We start from the raw sequence: 14,147 nt of genomic DNA on the forward strand, positions 1-14,147 counted from the left end.
TACAGTTAATTAGTCATTTTGAACACTGCTAATTACAATATTAATTTTTTTAGTTTTCAATTAATAAATGATTATATTTATTTAATTAGGGTTATAAAATAATTTAAATAATAATAGTCAATTAAGCTTCAACTGTTAATGCTAAATTAATATTTAGTGAGTGATATTGATATTCTATTTTTAACACAAAATTTGATTGCTAGCTGACATAGTGAAAATATAATTTATATGTATTAATTTATCTAATATTTAAAATAGTATTCATTTAATAAATATTTAGATAGTCATATTAATGTTTAAATAATAAAATTAAATCTATATTTTACTTAATAGAATTATAAAAGAAATCTTTCAGGGGGCAATCAAAAAAATTTATTTTTAGTTCAAGGGGTTAAGATTCCATTAAAAAAAATATTTTTATTTATATATTCTTATCCTAACCTATTTCTAATTTCCAATTCCTATATATAATTTTTTATTTATTTCCCCTCTCTCAAATATCTCTAGTGGCGTCGCTAAGGGGGGGGGGTGGGTCGCAAGGGCTCGAGCCCCCTGAAAAATTTGAATAGCCCTCTGAAGCAAAAAAATGTTTTTTTACTGACTCCTTAATATCCATATCTAAAAATAATTTTTTTTGATATCCCCCTGAATGATTTCTTTTATAATTTCATTAAGTAATATATAGATTTAATTTTTTATTTAGAAATTAATAAGACTATTTAAATTTTTATTAAATGAATACTATTTTAATTATTAGATTAGATTAATACATATCAATTATATTTTCACTATGTCAGCTTGCAATCAAATTCTGTATTAAAAATATAATATCAATAACTCACTAAGTAATAATTTAGCTTTAACAGAAGTTTAATTGACTTTTATTATTTAAATTATTATATAACCCTAATTAAATAAATATAATCATATTATTTGAAAATTAACAAATTTAATATTGTAATTAACCGAGTTTGCCTATTCCTAAAAATATTTTCAGGGTCTAAATAAGTATAAGAGATTTCTTTATAAAAAGTAAATAAATAGAGATATAGTTTATAATCCTCTATTATACACAGTTGGTTATAAAATATTAGATAAAATGCCACTTTTATAAACGTATATAATATATTACAGTTAATATTATAATAAATTTAATTAATAAATGCTTTTGATAATAAATATAGTAACAATTTGCTTTTAAATATTTAACGCCATTTATAAAATTAAACATTTTATTATTCATCCTACCCTACAATAGATGTAATAAATTTGATATCTTTTCTATTTTACGTTAGGAAAACTATCTTTTTCTTTTTCAAAAAACAGTTTTGAGTTATATTTTTACAAATTACTATTATTTAAGGATATAATACCAACTAGAGGTGGTGCGCAATATATAAAATCTTAATTGTTTCATCATATCATTATTGTCCTTATTTTATAATTCCAAAATGTATCATTTCTAATATGGCATCTGTCGTGTAAATAACTCAAGGCTTCAATATATTTGCACAATTATTTCTTCCAAAGATTTTTAGTGTTTTTATTTTATCAATTTATCCAATATAATAAATTCGTACACTAGTTTACATCGTGAGTCTCATGGCTATTACTGCAAATTAACCAGCATCTATTATTTGTGTTGCTATGTAATTTAAGATAATTACTACAACGGCTGAGAGCATATGATTGCATATTTTAGATAAAAAATAATGGTCAAGATGTAGTCGTTTATATATTATATATCATTTAAAATGGATGATAATCTTTTAGAAATTTAATATCTCACAATATTTTTCTCGATTACTAATCTAGCTACCTTCATGTCATCTAAAAGAAAGCTCTAACCACTTAATAGTTTTATGATTTGGATTAGTCGTTTATACTCTCTTCTTCAAGAATTGTTGATTTGGTTTAGGCCTATAAATTTTTCTTATTAGTCCATTCTATAAATGTGTAAAATGGTAACAGAGAGTTATATTAGTTTGATAGCCTTTTGTCAATGTAAGTTGCTATGAATTATATTATTGCATTTTGTGGATTTTATAAACTGTTATCATTTGAGGCATATGTATGAATTAATTAATCTTTTTTATCACTTGTAATTCTTTAGACGCAAATTTTTTTTTATATCAGCAGTCGAAAATATTTTATACTGTAATAAATAGATTTTGTATTAAAAAATTTTATTTTTAGAAATGTCTTGTATTGTTTTAATTATTTATATGCCAGTTTATTTTGTATGCATAATATAATAAATGAGAAAATTAAAATTCAGAATAATTGTTCAGAGTTAATAAATTTAAAATAGGTATAATATATTAATATAAAACCCGGCGGAAGGCCGGGCAAAAGCGGGCCGAAGGCCCGCAATAAAATTTTTTTTAGTTGAAGCCCCCTGAGATTGTAAAGGCTAGCGACGCCCCTGGCCCCTGCGCCTTCCCCTAGTTGTTGTAATTGTTAAACCAAATTACAAAGCTGAAGGATATTCAAATCTACTCAAGAAAAAAGAATTAAATTTCGAATGCAAATGATTTAAAGAAAGATGAATAAAAAAGAATGATTATTCAAATTAAAGAAAGTTCAAGATTTTTTTCAGTTTGTTTGTAAAACATTATGTAAATGAATTATAGAAAAGTATATATATATTCGAGGATATTTGTATAGACACAGATCATTTTTTTACGAACTTAATTATAATTTTTAATTTTAATTTTTTATTATTTTAAATTTTTTTAATTAATTTAGTTTGATTATATTTTTAACTTATTATTTAATAAAGATTTAGTATCATTTTAGTTCTAACTTTTCTGATTTGACGAATAGTATAGAAAAATATATATAATCGAGGATATTAGTCTGATTTAGTATCAGTTTAGTTCTAACGAGGATATTAGTCTGATTTAGTATCATGTATTTTAACCTTTCTTATTTGACAACGATTTTAATCTCTCAATCCTTTCAAAACTATAAAATGGTACAATGATGTTGGAGAGTGGAGGCGACAGGGCAATTTCAACAATTCAGTCTAATTAACTCTCCCACTAGCCTCAGCAATATAAATATCAATCCCATATTGGTACAGGAGATTCTAAATAAAGGGGGAAGGGGATGTATGAAATGACGATCGACACAAAGACAAAGAATTAGGTCAATGAAACATGGTGTCAATATCAATGGTCGTAATTCGAAAAAGAATAGAATTAGTCGTGTAATTAAAAGGAATTCGTCACAAGAGATCGTTATACGTACAAGTGATCGATGTAGCTAAAAGAAATTCGTTATAAATTTTTATTAAAGATATATGGTTGACTGTTATTTAAGTTGATAATATTTAGCAAACTATCAGGTTGTTGATTAACCAAAAAATCTTCATAAAGAGAAACGGCTTTTCGTCATTAGAAAATTTATGCCGCAATCGAGCTCAATTAGAGATCGGATTTTTATTTTGGATCAAAAGATACAAGAAATCATTATCGTATAAGAGATCTTAAGGCAAAGTGGATATATTGACAAGAAGACCAGGATGCTATCGTTAATCGTTGACAAATTATAGCCAATTGCTTATCAATTAAGATAAAAAATCGAACAAGAAGTCGTGGAAACCATCGTTACTCGCAGACAAATTATCGTCGGTGGTTTACCGTCATTAGTTACTAGAAACCGTTAGAAACAAGCAAAGACTAGGATAATGTGGGAGTAAAACGAGATATAATTAAAAGAGCTAGAAGAATGTATCGGGAACCATGCCTTACTCGCAGAATGGTGGGACTAATCTAAGTGGAAGGGTGTTGTAATTGTTAAACCAAATTACAAAGCCGAAGGATATTCAAATCTACTCAAGAAAAAAGAATTAAATTTCGAATGCAAATGATTTAAAGAAAGATGAATAAAAAAGAATGATTATTCAAATTAAAGAAAGTTCAAGATTTTTTTCAGTTTGTTTGTAAAACATTATGTAAATGAATTATAGAAAAGTATATATATATTCGAGGATATTTGTATAGACACAGATCATGATTTTACGAACTTAATTATAATTTTTAATTTTTTATTATTTTAATTTTTTTTTAATTAATTTAGTTTGATTATATTTTTAACTTATTATTTAATAAAGAGTTAGTATCATTTTAGTTCTAACTTTTCTGATTTGACGAATATTATAGAAAAATATATATAATCGAGGATATTAGTCTGATTTAGTATCATTTTATTTTAACCTTTCTTATTTGACAACGATTTTAATCTCTCAATCCTTTCAAAATTTTCAAAATGGTACACTAGTGACGCCACTACTTTCCTAAATTTTCATAAAATTTAAATTTGACATTTTTATAATATATCTTAACCCATTTGGGGTCAAAAAAATTCAAAAAACTTTAAAAATAACGATTATGACAATTGTCACTTATCTATAGTACATCTTCATGAAATTTTAATTTAACATGTTTAAATATATACTTTTACCCATTAGCGTTAATTTTCCCATTTGCGTTAAAAAAATTTAATAAACTTCAAAAATAACGATTATGACAATTGTCACGTATCTAGGGTACACCTTCACTGAAGTTTTATTTAAAAATGTTAGCATTTTAGTCCATTTATATCAAAAAAATTTTAAAAACTTTAAAAATAACGATTATGATAATCACTTTTATAATTTACATCTTAATTGAAATTTTAATTTAACATTTAAAAATACATAATTTTTGTCAATTAGCGTCAAAAAAATCTAATATGTTTAAAAATATCGATTATAATAATTGCCAATTTTCAAAGGAACACCTTCATTGAATTTATAATTTAACATATTTACAATATAAATATTATTTTACCATTTTGTGTCAAAAAGTAAATGTCTAAAAATAACGAATATGACAATTGTCACATTAAAATATTTTCCTTAAAAAGATTATATAAAATAACATAAAAAAGTTTAATATAAATATTTTTAAAAAGTTATTTAGAAAAACCCATTCTTTTATTATACAAAAAAATAGATAAAAAACTATAAAAGATTTCATCTAAAAGATTGTTTAATTTATAATAAAACTCTCAAAAAATTTCCTGAAATACAAAGAAAATTTAAAATTCTTATCAAATGTTCAAAAATCTTTTTCAAAAAATTTTTGCTTAAAATTTTGGGCATGAAAATCACTAATAAATTGTAACAAAAATAAGCAGCAATATTTCTAAGAAATTATGACAGGCTATAAAGGAAGGGGAGCATATCATTTTTTTATTAAAAAAACATGGAATAAATAAATCTATTTTCATAATATAATAATATAATATATATTATTATGTTTAAAAAAAAATTTAAAAGCAAAAAAAATATTTATTATAAGTAACCCATGACCGGAAAAAAAAAATTCTTTTAAAATATTTAAATAAATAAATTTTGGCTCAAAATTAGACTCGAGCCAACTCCTGAGCCGGCTTGAGCCACGTTTTGAGGCGGCTTGAGCCTAAGCCAATTTTTACGGCTCCGACCTCTCGACATTTTTACAACACTAATAAATTCACATATCTTGATAGATTCAATATTATTGATTAATAATAATCATAACTGTATAAAATTTAACAAAAAAAAAAATAAAATAAAAATAAAAAATTTAGAAGCTTACAGTCTAATAAATCTTTATTTAACATTTTTTTTTGGATGGGCCACATATGAATATGATATATGTAAAAAACCTCTTATGTTTAGATAAATTGAGACCTAGTCATGGTTAATGGGTAGATTACATATGGCATAGATCTGGGTTCGAATCCAAAGGTTTGATTTATTTATGGAGTTAACTAAGTAAGGTTGTATGCTAAGGAATATGATACATGGTAGTCAAAGTGTTAATAAATTAAAAATGATTATTATATTTAAATGAATTTGGCCGTTTAGTAAATTGCCGAGTAAATTTGGCACTGCTTAACATTAACCCTAACTTTGAGTATTGGATCTGAATTGAAAACTCAGCTTAAATTATTTATAAGATTTAAATTTTAAAAAATCAAAAAATATTTTTTCCATATTTTATTTATTGGGTAAAGTTTTATGTTATCATTACTCAAAAAAAGTAACGAGTTATTTACTAATCCTTAGTGTAAAAAATGTAACAAATGCCTTTTCCTTTCTTTAATAATGCCATCTAAAGTAACATTAATTTTATTGACGTTATTTTGATGCACTATAAATATATCATCAAAAAGTTATCACATTAATAGCAAAAATAATTAACAGCTATGCATCATCGTTTCGTTATTCAATTAGCTAGTCTATTGCATATTCATAATAAATTTTCTTAAATTAATTGGTTAATTTAAAGTTAATTTTTTTTAATTTTTTTTTAATTTAATTTTTATTTTATATATTTTTTGTTTAATGTTTAATTTTATTTACTATAATTAATGATGTTAACTTCCTTTTTTTAAAAATGATTTCAAAAGGAATATTTCGTGTCTAATATAAAACTTAAAAAACCATTGAAATATAAGCACATGGAACATCAAAAACGAGTAGCGGAATTCATATCAGATGCATTATGGTGTAAAGGTAATATAAAATGCGCAGACGTCATACTGGCATTTCCTTGTGGTCAATTTCCAGCTCACAAATTAGTCATAGGGGCTCACAGTCGTATATTTTGCGAGACTTATTTGAGGGAACCCGAACTTACTTTCTACGACTTGAGAACACCCCAGTACAATTATGTGACAAAAGATGGATTCAATAGAATTATGCGTTATATGTACACGGGAATATTTGAACCTAGCGAAGGAGAGGATAAGGAAATTCAAAAACTAGTTCATGATTTTTCTATACTAGGGATATTATTTCAACAGAAGGTGTGCTTTGAAACAAAGGAATTGAATCAAATCACTCCTGATAAATTCATAACCTCTAATAAACGGAGCACAAACAACGATGGTCAAATTTGTCCGAATAAATTGTTAAACCAGGATGCCAATATAAAGGCTAACATTGTTAGTCCCAACATTTATAATAAATTTTCGCCACCTGTGAGAGATATACCGATCCAAATGAAAACTCTACTACCCAATAAGTTGCCTCGTTTTCAAAACTGCGTTTGTATGGTTGGGAACAATCCTCCCTTAAACCCTTTAAAATTCCCAAAACTTTTGCCCGGTAGTATGATAACCATGATGAAGCCGGATATGGGTGCAATGAAAGAAGAGAACAATATCATGTAAGTTTATACTTAGATTTTGAGAAAGGGCCTTATTTTATATACGCCTAACTATAAACTATAACTTAAAATAAAATGAAAGAAAGAAGAGGAAAAAAAATTATAAATATATCATAAATAAAATATAAATATAAGAAAAGGAGAAACAACTCTCGGAACATTATAGGAACAAATATATTGACAATTAAAAAAGATAGTATACTTTTTTTATTAAAATTGAATTGCGGAAGAATTCAATAATTAAACCTTTGAAAGGAATCAAAAAAAATAACCTCAGATTTAGATCTTTTAGTAGAAAAATGAGATGAAGAAAACATTTTTACTAAAATCTTAAAATATACCTCTTGTTTTTTGAAAAAAATCTATTTCAAAATATTTTTTTTATCCCAAATTAATTATTTAAAATTTGATTTAAAAAAAATACATAACTTTCAATAAATATAAATAAAAGATGCAAAACTTGTAGAATGCCTTTCGCATCCAAATCAATTTCTCCAATCAAAATACCCACCCAGTTCTCGCCACCCATAATGTCTTCCCAAGGATTCTCTATAAGCCCTTTATCCAAAATAACTCCTATTCCACGAGCAAGTTTTAATCTAATGACATCTAATTTTCAAACAACCCAGAATTTTATGTCCCCTATAATAACAAACTATCCCCTTCCACTTAACCCACAAATGTTCCAGATAATGAATCCTCCAATATTTCCTTTAGCGCCATTTTCTACTCAAGACTTTGCGCTTCAACGTTCGCCAAGCATAGGTGGATATTCATCTCAAATATCGAGACCAATACCAATGGCTTCTAAAGTTATGAATATTATGCACAGATATTTTCTCAAAATCCTTTTAAATTGTACGCGTTACGAACTTTCAGTTATTAACTTTATGAAAGTTTGGGATATTTAATGTTTAAAATGTCTTTTATATCTTTGTAATAGGTTTTTTATATTTTGCATGTAATGCATGAAGGAAGCGATAAATCCGGTCATTATGAAGTACAATCAGACTGATGTTGGCAAAACCAATAAGGGGCCGATCATTAAAAGTAAAAAATGCAAACTTTTTAATATTTGATTGACATTAGATCAAATTTTCAAAGTTAAATTTATTGGATTACCAAACAAAATCTAACAATTTTTTTAAGATTTATTTGTTTGGTGATTTCATAATATCTTCTAAAATACCAAAAAAAATCGATTGCTTTATTATCAACATTTAGCATATTTTAAAATATATGACATATAAATAAATATTCATGAACCCATCCTGAGAATTTAAGATAGCTGGAAAATCTTCAGCTTAAATAACTTAATTAAAAAATATATTAAGCAACAAATGAAATTGAAGATGAAAAGCATGACGACACATCTAGCTCAAAACTTGGATTCGTATTGATGGACAGAAGAAACTACCAAAATATGACAACGAATCAATTTTTGGCTTTAAATTTACAAGAAATTTTGCTTGTGCTGAAGGACGATTATCTTGCAGTGGAAAACGAAGTTGAGGTTTTTAGTAGTGCTTGGAAATGGATTTATCACAATAAACCTAGTCGCTGGTCTAAAATAAGAGAAGTAATGAAATGTGTGAGGTTCCCTTTGATGACGGTGAGACAATTGCTTATGGTGGCCAGAGAGATAGAAAGGCTGGCTGAAGTCGAGGATTTTTTACTTAAAGCTTGTTGGTACGGTATTAATTAAAAATAAAATGATAAATGTGTAGGTTATAAAATTATATGACACATAACTTCAATATCTATCATTAAATAGGTTTACCAATGGTTTAATTTTATGAGTAAAAAAAAAGAGTTTCTTATAAAGTTAATTTTGTAGCTTTGTAAAATTTTTAGTAATATTGAAGGTGTCAAACCTTTCATCATTTAATTCGTGAAACTTCTTTCAATTTTAAATAGGTATCACACTTGTCTTCAAATGGATGCTATGAACAATATGATATTTCCCATAGCAAAACCCCGGATTTGTTATGGCCTCAAAGAAATCGATCCCTTTTCTATCTATAATTATCCAATGCATGATAGGCTTGGTTAAATTTTAATATACATTTTAATATAATTTAAAATTAAAAAATTTTTAAATTAAATTATATTATTCATAAAAAGTACCCTTATTAAGTCAATGGAAAAATATTATCCCAAAAACATCATTTGGAAAGGATGACGAAGATGGAATAACCAAAATTATCATGAACTTAGGGAATGTTCAAGGCACTAAAAAAGTATTTTTTCTATAATTTAATATTCCCTTGAAGTAGAGTCCTAGAGTTTCGACTCGCCTAACCCACAGACCAATGATAACGTCATCCATAAAACATATAATTATCATTTATGAATATTTAAATTTAAAGCATAAAATTAAAAATAAAAGAAATATATTTAGTTTGAGATTTCTTCACTTAATAACTTTTTTAAAAACTTGAGCCACGGAACAACGGATCACTGACTGGACCTAGATTTAAAAATAAAATGTCATTGAGATGCAGGCGGGCTAAGACCCCAAAAAATTTATTTTTGCACGTCTCCCTTATGACCTTTTTCAATTTTAACGAAAATAGTTTAATCATTAATGTGTTGTTATGCGTTTAAATTTTAACAGCTCCTTTCTAATATAGAGCTTAATTTTTTTCTATGCAATGTGAAATTAATGTTTGCTCATTTTATGTAGGAAGTAATCTTGGATAAAATAGCTAATATGTACGAAGATATCCTGAAGTCAAGAAGGGGCGATATTCACGAGGTTTAAAAAATACAATTATATAATTAATTTTGATTATTTATTATTATTTCAAATTATAAGAAAGATTCTTTAACCCTATCAGAAGCTTTGGAGAGGCTTAAACAATCTATAAATCAATTACATGAAGTATCTGGTAATATCGATAGAAGTGCTAGGTCTTCTATTGGGAAACTTAGAAAGCCAAAAAAAGTAATTTTTTAAGCAAAGCATCAGTAACAAATACAATATTAATTATTTATATCATAGTTTAGTTCCACCGGACAAGGAGTAAAAATCATTGAAAGTTTACCAGGAGATTATAATATGAATTCTGGTTCCCAAGGTATTTAAAAAAGCTATATATATTATATATAGTATATAACATCATTTTCCAGTATAAATTATTTGTTAACTGTTTATCATTTTATGCCGGTTAAAACCTAAAAATTTTTTACAATTTTTATATTTATTTTTTTAGAAATAAATTATTATTTTCTGTTAAAACCTTTGATTAAAAATATGCTGTTTTTTTAAAATAGAACTGATGCTACCCATTGCAGAGGAAGAGTATTCAGCAAAAGTATATAATATAATTTTTACTAATAAATCAATATAAAAATATCATATTTTTTTTAGGTTGATCGCCATCTAACGTCATTAAAGAACAAGAAAAAACGCAAACCCAGTAAAAGCAAGAATAAAAATAAAAAATAAATAATATTCGAAATCCATCAATGGATTTTACCACCGGATAAATCAGTCATTTCGCAATTCCATATAAATTATCTATAGTTTAATTTTGTATATTCTGTTTAAAATTTTTAATTATTTTTATAAAAACTAATCAATATCTCTGAAATAAATATCTCAAAAAATATATATTTATATTGTTGCCATATATTTTTAAAAATAAGATTTAAACCGAAGCATTATAAAGTAGCTATATACCCTGGTTGAGTCTTGTATCAGGAAAAGCAACACTTTTTCCTAAAATGAAATTATTAGTGAAACTTTATAAATTTGTTATTTCCACTAAACTTTAATTTTAAAATATGGCCAAATTAGCAATTTTAATTGCCATCATATCTGCTGACGTACGGATTTCTACTAATATCTTAAACCAAAACACTCAATATGGTTTGTTTAAAAATTTCTTTCATATTAATAAAGAATATAAATAGGTCGTTTAAAATTTTATTGAAAAAATTAAGGTTAGATCCTACTAAGAATATTTACTCATAACAAATCTCTCAAATTTGAATATTAGTTGAAATGGTAAGACCAGTCATAATAATTTAGTGCCCTGCACGGGGGGGGTATCCTACGCCAGTTGATTGATCTTTTAAAATGAAGATAATTAATTAATATAATATATTTCGCTCATCTTATTTATTATAATTGTAGTGTTTGTATATTTTTTGTTCTATCTTGAATCTCGATATCAATTTTCACCAAATTTCCTTATTTTAAATTAATTTATTATTTTAAAAAATGTTATCCTGCAAACAACCTAAAAGCCCCCCCCCCCCCACTCCCACCTTATAAAAATAATGGATGAGTGATATATGCAAATGCATACTTAGCTTTTTATGAATAGAATATCATATAAATAAATTCCAATTTTAAATACTGAAAATTTTGACGATATCATTAAATATTAATTCGTTATAATAAATCATCAAATCTGAGCATCTATTAACTCATAAATTGTAAATAATTAAAGAATACAAATGATGCCAAGAAGGGAAGGAGATAATAAATAAGATTATATTAAATTTGCTAAAGTTAATAATTATATAATTTTTTTTAGTTATATACTGAAAATTAGTTTGTGATATCATCTAAATAAGGTAAAAAAAAAATAGCATAATATTTCTATGTATATTATAGTTAAACTAAACTGTAAGTTAGTCCTTTTTTAGTGAATAGTCTGCATGACATTGTTATTCTGTGATATTTAATAAATAATTTTTTTGCCTTTTAAAGTCCAAAAGACCAAAACGCTCATCAACAAAGATTACTAAGATTTTTTTAAAATATATATATTTTTTTATATCTTTTAATATAAAATAAATACCCAATTAACTTAAAATTAAAATTGATTTGGAGTCTAAAAATTAAAGTCTATAAAAATGATAAATATATCTTCTAAGATATTGCTCAGTTACAAAATATTTAAAATAAGGATGGATATTATGATATGTGAAATGGTAAAAAAAAATATATCTGAGAGGTAAATTTGAAAATTAAAAAAAATTAAGAGGCGACCCAATCTTATTTAAATAAATGGACAGTTTAAAAGCCAAATATAAATTGTTAACTAGGTCATATGAGCTTTATTCTATACTTATTTGATATAAAAATAATAAAGATTCTTATCAGTATTTAGGATGCGTTCTACTTTCTTCTAAAAATGTGGACAAATTTTCTCTATTTTTACTGAAGAAACCGGTAAGGAAAATAATTTTTTTTAGCTATTTCTCGTCATGTTTCTTTAAAAAAATTTTTTTTAAAGTATATAATTAGGGAGAGAGGAAGAAGGAGGCATATAAAATCATTTTTTTAGAGCATGGCTAGTCCAATATTTTAATTTTATTGATGTTGTGTCGGCCCGGACCTGCCTTGGTCACGTCTTATTCTTCAGGACTTTAATCTATATCATATAATTGTTAAGATTGACAAATTGTTAAAATTGTTAAGTTTTTTTTATAATATTTGGAATCTTCGATTTTTTTTTTTTTTGGGGGGGGGGGGGGTATATATAAAACGCATTTTTTCACTTCATTATTAAAGTTCTATGTTTATTGGCGGTGTCCTATTTTTAATGGAAATAGGATAGGCGAAGTTTTAATTTTTATATGAGAGATAGGAAAATAAGCAAATTTTACATTTTGTCCTTGGCACATTTAATATATTTTATAAAAAATAAATATGATTTCAAGTTGAATATAATAGTATTAATTTAAAACTATTTTTTTAATACTAATTCTACATACCCTGAATTCACAGTTATTGCCAACGTGAATGGAAGAAAGAGGCTAAAAATACAAAATAATCTAATATTCATAGTTACAATTCAGGCTATATTGAGGTATTAAACCAAAACCTTATCCCAGAGAATTTCAAAACACAAAATGTTGTGTATTTTTGAAGTGAATTTTAAAAGTAAACTGGAATTTTTTGGAAAAGAATTCCCTTCACGCGTTCGCACTAATTGTGAATTCCGGGTAAGACTACTGCCAAATATTGGAAGAAAGAAAAGAAAATTTGAAAATTTAATTTAAAGAAATACTCTTTTTTTATCAAAATATATAAAGCCTGTCCAAAACCTTTTTTTTAAAAAATCTTTTCCTTGTAATTTAAAAAAAATATCCTTAATAGTTTACTAAAAAAAATTAAAATTGTAAAAGTTATTCTGTCAAAAAAATTTTCTCAAGTTATGGAATTTGGAAATAGTCTAATATACAAAGTAAGGTTTAGATTTGAGCTCCATAGAATTTGATTTCCAAACTTTAAGCAAATTTTTTAGTTGATTTACCAAAAATTCTTATTAATTATTTATAATTTAGAAAAATAATATTTTGATTTTGATAAGTGTCCGAATACGAGAAAAAATTTCTAGTTTTCCTTTTTTTTAGTTATAAAAAAAGAAATAGCTATTTAAAAAAAATTCTTCCTTGCATATGTTTATATAATATATTTTTGAATTCGTTTAATTTTTTTTAGTTATCAAGGTTATACAGCTATTAAAACTATATTTAAAAACATGAATGTCTCATTTTAGTTATTTGTATTTTAACTACTAATATAAAACCGGAAAGTTCTCGGGAATTTCGGGCATATAGCCGGGAACTAAATTCAAAATTTCCATTAATATTCCTGGAAATATCTAATTAATTCCTTATAAAAAGATTATACACATACCATATCACAATATTTTGATTTTACTAAAGGGATTTTTTTTTATATTAAATGATTTTATTTTATATCCTTATAAAGATTATAACTAATATTTTAAACCTGAACTACATCGCAAAGTTACACATATTTAGTTAGTAATTTTTTTTTTATAAGGTAAAGTTATATATTTTAACTTTTAGGTAACATTCTTTTCAAGAATATAATCTCCTTTGATCAGTTAAAAATTTATGTTGAGATTATGAGGATTTTATTAATACTTTTATACAAGCTGAGTTAATTTACAA

The 14,147-nt window shown here is 25.2% G+C and overlaps 1 protein-coding gene across 1 annotated transcript; it reads left to right on the forward strand.

Moving 5' to 3' along the window:
• Nucleotides 1–6,441: 6,441 nt before the first annotated feature.
• Nucleotides 6,442–10,720, forward strand: LOC135929742 (uncharacterized). The gene is made up of 11 exons (XM_065466444.1): nt 6,442–7,205; nt 7,657–8,017; nt 8,180–8,255; nt 8,540–8,894; nt 9,123–9,253; nt 9,330–9,445; nt 9,892–9,963; nt 10,024–10,152; nt 10,210–10,285; nt 10,482–10,522; nt 10,579–10,720. The coding sequence occupies exons 1-11, from the start codon at nt 6,496–6,498 to the stop codon at nt 10,654–10,656; spliced, it is 2,145 nt and encodes a 714-aa protein (XP_065322516.1). The 5' UTR covers nt 6,442–6,495; the 3' UTR covers nt 10,657–10,720.
• The last annotated feature ends 3,427 nt before the right edge of the window (nt 10,721–14,147 follow it).

Source organism: Gordionus sp. m RMFG-2023, chromosome 5 (genome assembly GCF_954871325.1).
Source record: "Gordionus sp. m RMFG-2023 chromosome 5, tfGorSpeb1-WG-v2, whole genome shotgun sequence".
Classification (NCBI taxonomy): Eukaryota; Metazoa; Nematomorpha; class Gordioida; order Chordodea; family Parachordodidae; genus Gordionus; species Gordionus sp. m RMFG-2023.

Excerpts from the sequence above, each read along its gene's own strand:
- LOC135929742 (XM_065466444.1), top strand. The coding sequence starts at position 6,496 with ATGGAACATCAAAAACGAGTAGCGGAATTCATATCAGATGCATTATGG. Across the intron at positions 8,895-9,122 it reads TTTTTACTTAAAGCTTGTTG|GTATCACACTTGTCTTCAAA; the intron begins GTACGGTATTAA and ends AATTTTAAATAG. Across the intron at positions 10,153-10,209 it reads AACTTAGAAAGCCAAAAAAA|TTTAGTTCCACCGGACAAGG; the intron begins GTAATTTTTTAA and ends TTTATATCATAG.